This window comes from Thunnus albacares, chromosome 4 (assembly GCF_914725855.1).
Source record: "Thunnus albacares chromosome 4, fThuAlb1.1, whole genome shotgun sequence".
In the NCBI taxonomy this organism is placed as follows: Eukaryota; Metazoa; Chordata; class Actinopteri; order Scombriformes; family Scombridae; genus Thunnus; species Thunnus albacares.
The window spans coordinates 4,823,743-4,830,271 of NC_058109.1; the positions used below are offsets into that span (position 1 = coordinate 4,823,743).

Consider the following 6,529-nt stretch of genomic DNA (forward strand, 5'->3'; position numbering starts at 1 on the left):
AAAAGACAGACTTTGACACTAAAAAGATTGTAACGTTGAAAGATATCTACTTGATTTGACTCATTTAGACGAAAGCTTCATATTAGTTTCAGATAAACTTTTAAATACATTTTTGCACGGAAGGAGGACTGTGGATTTTATCCCCCATCACTTCCATTGTAAGTGCATTATGAAGGAATCTTCTAATGGTCAGTATGAACAGGAGGAATGATTACAGCAAGAAAAACCTGTTTCACTGTACATTTGGGCTCCTGGCTGTTGTTTTTTAAACGAGTTGAAAAACTGTGAACACGTCCTTTAACCCTGCTAAAGAGAAGATAAATGTATTCAGGCAGACCACCAGTCTCCTAAACTTTCTGCTTGGGGTCCTTTTTGCTAACGCTAATTCTTGTTAGCTGGCTTGCTACGTACGCAGTCAGTAGTTGAGACAGATCAGATGTTGGTGGTTTCTCTCTGCTGAGAATGAGCCCGAAAGATGTCAGGTTTGTCCACATTTTTGACAATTCACTCAAACACACACCCCGACTGTTGCAAATGTGTCAAACTGTGTCACTTTAATAGCTAGGTAGCTTAAGACATCCGCCTAATCTTTTGTTGTGTGTCAAGCTAACGTAGCTAGTTAGCTCTCAGTACTGTTCTTCCGTCTATGAGGAAAATATTGATGTCAAACTGACGGTAAACTTAGAGAAAACGGTGTATACCCTAATTGAAATATTGTCACATTTTGTTAAGGCTGCCTTCTTACTTCTGAGTAAAAATATTTCAGCACCATAATGATCCTCTTTTAGACCTCTCTCACGCTGCGTGCTAACGTTACCGCCCACTGCGATGGATCTTTGTGGTAGAATATTGGAGGTGAAGACAGTAAAAATGCTAAAATTACTTCATCGTTAATCCTGTTTGTTGTATTAACAGTTCACCAAAGTAATCGGCGGCTGCTTAGGACTTTAAAATCAATCAGTGTGATGTTTTATTGTTGATCTCCTTTCACCTGCAAGCTTCAAAATATTAAAGTAGTAGATTTTTGAACGGAGTTTGGTTTGTCTTTCTGTCATACATTGGATATTATGCTAGCTTTAGATATATTATTTGTTCCTTGTCATCTAGGAGGAAGATTGGTTAATTTGACGTCAAGTAACTTTAAATGTTTAAGTCAAAGACCAAACCGTGTAAAGTTATTTAGCAGTTAACCAACCAAGCGTAACGTTACATCACGTTAACTACCGGTATGTACCGAAGCGAGGATAGGTTGTCCAGCTGAATGTTTGCCGATTTAACCCAAAAACTATACTAACTAGTTAACACTAGTGAAGTCAGTTATTAAATACAGAAATATGAATGTGTTGGCCAGTTAGTCACACGGCAGTCAGGGGATGCTGGCAGCTGTCACTGACACTAACTCAGCTTTTGTCCTTCAACCAGCCGCAGCCAGTTTTCATGTTGAGACGAGCTGCTTTTAATGCGGATTTCGACACCGAAACAACGTCATTTTTCATCATGTTTCATCCGATCCAGGCAAAGTCAGTCCTATAAATCCGGTTAGATAACTTAACGTTAGCATTATGTCATACCATCATAACATCAGTTTTAATAGCAAGAGGTTTGCTTAGTGCGTAGCTGGCTAGCTGAGCGGCTACCAGTGTGTTTCAGGCCCTTTTATAAGGAAGTTACCCTCTTATGAATAGTTGGCTACATGTTTACTTTGGGAAGTCATTAATGAATTTGGGCTGTGGCACTGATTAGTCATGACTGTGATATTGTGTGGCGTAATGGTATCCTTTCTGTAGCTGCTGTGTAATGTTACACGTATGCAAACTCTCACACATTATCCTGACTAACTGGCAGTGGTGGAAGAAGTATTCAGATCTTTTACTTGAGCAAAAGTAGTAATACTGTAATGAAAAAAAATACGCAATTACATGTAAAAGTCTTGCATTGAAAGTCTTAAGTAAAAGGAGTCAAGTCAATTTATTTATAGAGCACATTTAAAAACAACAAGAGCTGACTAAAGTGCTTTAGAACTACAATGAAAACACATTATAAGGATCCAAAAATAATAATTAAAGTGTAGAATAAATTAATAAATATTGGATTTTAATTTAAAAAAAACCTGACAGCATTCAACAGAGAAAATAAACAAAATAAATACAGAGTGTGGCCATTCATGTCTTCATAATGAATGAAGAAAAGAGAGAGATGGGTTTTAAAAATGTCAATTGAGGAGGAGGATCTAATAAAGAGGCAAACTGTTCCACTGTACCGTGGATTTTAACTGGGAGCGTTGAATGAAGAGCAGTGATTGGTCAGCAAATCTGAGGGGTCTGGCGGTAGAATAGGGGAAAGACGTGGAGGTGCCAGTCCATGCAGAGCTTTTTTTTTTTTTTTTTTTTTAAAGAATAAAACTCTCTTAAAATCAATTCTGCGTTTCACTGGTGACCGGTGTAGAGAGGCCAGTACAGGAGTGATGTGGTCTCTCTCTTTTTGGTTCCAGTGAGGAGTCTCGCTGCAGCATTTTGAACCAGCTGCAGGCCAGATAAAGCTGACTGACTGATTCCTATATACAGACAACTACAATAGTCAATGCGGGAGGAGATAAAAGCACGTACTATAGTCTCCAAATCCTCAATAGACAGAAATGATTTTAGGTTTTTAAGTGATCTAAGATGCAAGAATCTTGATTTGTTTATCATAAATATTGTCTGCAAAGTGTACTTAAAGTATTAAAAGAAGTTACAATGCAAAATGGCCCAATTTAGGGTGTTTATCATACATGTGTTAATGCTGATTAATTGATGTGTACATGTCAGATAGAGGTAATTTTAACACCTTGTACTGTTTTAATGAATCTGTAACTATGCATGTTTTACTGATATACATTTTACATATAAAATATTGATCTGAAAAGTAACTAATAAAGCTGTGAAAGTACAATTAAAAGTACAATATTTCCCTTTGAAATGTAGTGGAGTGAAAGTATAAAGTAGCTTAAAATGGAAATACTCAAAGTAATTACCTCACAATTGTACTTAAGTACAGTATCTGTGTAAATGTACGTGGTAATTTTCCACCACCGCTAACTGGCACGTCAGGTGGACTCTTATCAGTCTATTAATGTACATGTATTACTATATTTACATGCACCAGAGTGACGCCTACGTTAAATCTGCAGGCTTGTACTTCTATAAAAGGAGTCGCTCTAATTATAGTGTTTATTCAGAATTTGCATGAACTGCAGGTTATTCATGGTACTAAAAGATGATGATGATGATGTGTGTGTGTGTGTGTAGAGTTTTATAAGGCTGCAAGTAATGATTATTTTCATCATAGATCAGTTTGACAATTATTCTGTTGATTAATCGATTGGTTGTTTGGTTCATAAAATCCCAAACTCAAAGTTACTCAGTTTACTGTAGAAACTAGGAAATATGAAATGGAGAATTATGAAAATAGTTGGCAACTAATTGATTCATTGTTGCAGCTTTAGATTTAAATTTAAATTCAATACAAAAGTGTATTTTCTTTTATATATGTAAATTTAGTGAATAAATGTTGTTCCTCTTCTCAAGGTCAGCACAAACACAACAAAAGTCTCTAATAGGTATTAAAAAAAAAATTAAATGAACTAAATAATTGTCATTATAAACTAATCAGGTGGTTATTTTCTCCATAGTTTGATTCATTGTTGGGGCCAAAACAGCCCAGAAATTTAGTTTACTGTCACATTTGCAAATCTGAAACCAGAGTTAAACATTATTTAGCTTGTTTTAAAAAACATCTTCATCCACATGCTGTATTGCTGTATAAAGAGTCCATGCAAAGATGGTCATACTTAGTTATTGTATGTATATCTAATAGTTCTTGAAGGACGTGTTCACAGTTTTTCAAGTGTGTCTTAAAACAGTCAGGAGCCCAAATGAACAGTAAAACATGTTTTTCTTGCTGTAATCATTCCTCCTGTTCATACTGACCATTAGAAGATTCCTTCATAATGCACTTATGATGGAGGACAAAATCCACAGTCCTCCTTCTGTGCAAAAATGTATCTAAAAGTTTATCTGAAGCTTATATGAAGCTTCAGTCAAATCAAGTAGATATCTTTCAATGTTACAGTCTTTTTAGTGCCAAAGTTCCTCTTTTTGTTACTATACTTCCACCTGCAGCTCAACAAGGAAACACTGTCCGAGGAAACACAAAGAGGAGAATTTGATGCTAAAAAGATTGTAAATGTGTCAGATATCCACTTGATATGACTAACTCAGACTGCTGAAGCCTCACTAAATGACTGTGTGGACACACTGTGGATTTTATCCTCCATCACTGACATTGAAATCACATTTGAAGGGGATCTTTTAATAACCAGTATGAACAGGAGGAATGATTACAGCAAGGAAAACCTTGTTCACTGTTCATATGGACACCTGACTGTTGTTTTAAGACACTTGAAAAATTGTGAACCTGTCCTTTAACTTGTTGCCGTACTACAGTTCAGAATTTGAAATCCTCAGACTCTCTTCTGTGTCCTCCGCTGTCTCCAGGGATGACCTGATGACAGCAACATCTGGCTTCTTCGACCTGTTCCTGCATCATCCCAGCTCTGTGGGATAGGACGCCTCTCCCACATCTCCAACCACCTGCTACGGGCCTCCTTCAGAGACCTCCAACAACCCGGGGTTGAACTGTACCAACCCCACACACACACACACACACACACACAGCATCCAACACAAGCCAGAGAGACTCTGCCGGCGTCCTTTACAAAAAAAAAAAAAAAAAAAAAAAAAAAGAGACAATGTATTGCCTACAGTGGCTCCTCCCCGTGCTGCTCATCCCCAAACCGCTGAACCCGGCGCTGTGGTTCAATCACTCCATGTTCATGGGCTTCTACCTGCTCAGCTTCCTGCTGGAGAGGAAGCCCTGCACCATCTGTGCCTTGGTCTTCCTGGCTGCCCTCTTCCTCATCTGCTACAGTTGCTGGGGCAACTGCTTCCTCTACCACTGCCAGGACGCCTCACTGCCGGACGCTGCCCACGACCCAGCGATTGTCGGGACCTAGGAGAGAGAAAGAGGGAGAGAGAGAGAGAGAGAGAGCGATATCGAAGAGGAGGTTGGGGCGGGCGGGGAAGGAGATGTGGTGAAGGGTGACGAGGCATTGCTGGGGAATTACTGTAGAATGATACTGCCATGCTGGAAGAGGGGATGGACTACACTTTTGGGGGGCGGGAGAGCGGTGAAGAGGCGGTGTTGACAGACTGCCGAGAGCGCTGGGCTGAAGGCGGTGACGAGGAGGAGGAGGAGGAGGAGGAGAGCCAGTTTTCGAGGATTATCGGGGGCTGTTCTGCCATGCTGTAAAGACAGACAGACTTGAATCTGAGGTGGTGGGAGGAGAGGAGGGGGAGGCGGCGTCGGTCGGAGGAGACGTTTCGTGTTACTTTAATGTTACGGACCGGGGAGGAGGAGGAGGGGCGTGTGACATTTCATTTTCAGCAACTTGAATTCCAGCATTTTAAAAAGGGGATGAAAAGTAGACGATATATATATACATAAATAAATAAATAAACCACCTGGGACGTCAACTGAAAACGGCCGCTGTGTTTCAGTATTTCTCTCAACAGCTTCTCCTAAAAAAAACCCTGTTTTTAGAATAAAACTCACCTCAAACTGCCAAAAATCCCCACATAACCCCTCTTAAAGTCTCAGACAGAGCTCGGACGTGGCCGTGCTCGCCGCTCAGACCTGCAGCGGCTGAGCTTCGTGTACCAGGTAGTGTTAAAGAACATCTCCATAGAAACGAGGAGCAACACGCCCACCTCTCACAGTCCGACGTGACCAAACTTCCTGTCACACACACACACGTACACATAACGCTGCTGCCTTCAACAAGGAGAGCACACACACACACACACACACACACACGACACTGGACAATCAATAACTATGCTGTGAATAATTCTCCCCTCTCTTCGCCGCATCGACACACACACACATAAACACACACACACCTCACAAGGTGTAATAATGCTGAGAAACATGTGACCCGCCGCTGTGCTCTGCCGCTGCCCCTCCCCTCCTCCTCTCCTCGTCTTCCTCGTCTCCTCCTCCTCCTCCACCACCACACTCACGATCTGAACTTTTTTTGTTTGTTTTTTGCTGTTTTTTTTGTTTTTTTTCTTGTGCATGGGTTGCCTTTAGTTTATTTTATTTTTTTTTTCATTAAGGTCACACACAAAAATTTTAATTCATTAAAACAAAATGCTGAAAGTTTCCAAAGGGTAGAAAAGTCTGAATGTGTGTGTGAGTGTGTGTGTGTGTGTGTGTTGAGTGAATGAAAGACCATGTGTGTTATGAGGGATAGGTGTGTATTCTCTTGTGATCATGACATGCTGAAGAGCGTAAAATGTGGTGAAACACAAGGTAACGTACTGTAAACGGTCAGTATTCTCCAGCAACAATAAGCAATACAGAACGCCGGCTGAAGAAATCAAACTTTTTTCACTGACGATTAGAAGTTTATTGGTAATCAGAAGGACGA

The 6,529-nt window shown here is 40.1% G+C and overlaps 1 protein-coding gene across 1 annotated transcript; it reads left to right on the forward strand.

Moving 5' to 3' along the window:
• The first annotated feature begins 359 nt into the window (after positions 1-359).
• On the forward strand, positions 360-5,674 carry LOC122981326 (bladder cancer associated protein). The gene is made up of 2 exons (XM_044349998.1): positions 360-482; positions 4,536-5,674. Exon 2 carries the CDS (start codon positions 4,790-4,792, stop codon positions 5,051-5,053), a length of 264 nt encoding a protein of 87 aa, XP_044205933.1. The 5' UTR covers positions 360-482; positions 4,536-4,789; the 3' UTR covers positions 5,054-5,674.
• Positions 5,675-6,529: the final 855 nt, after the last annotated feature.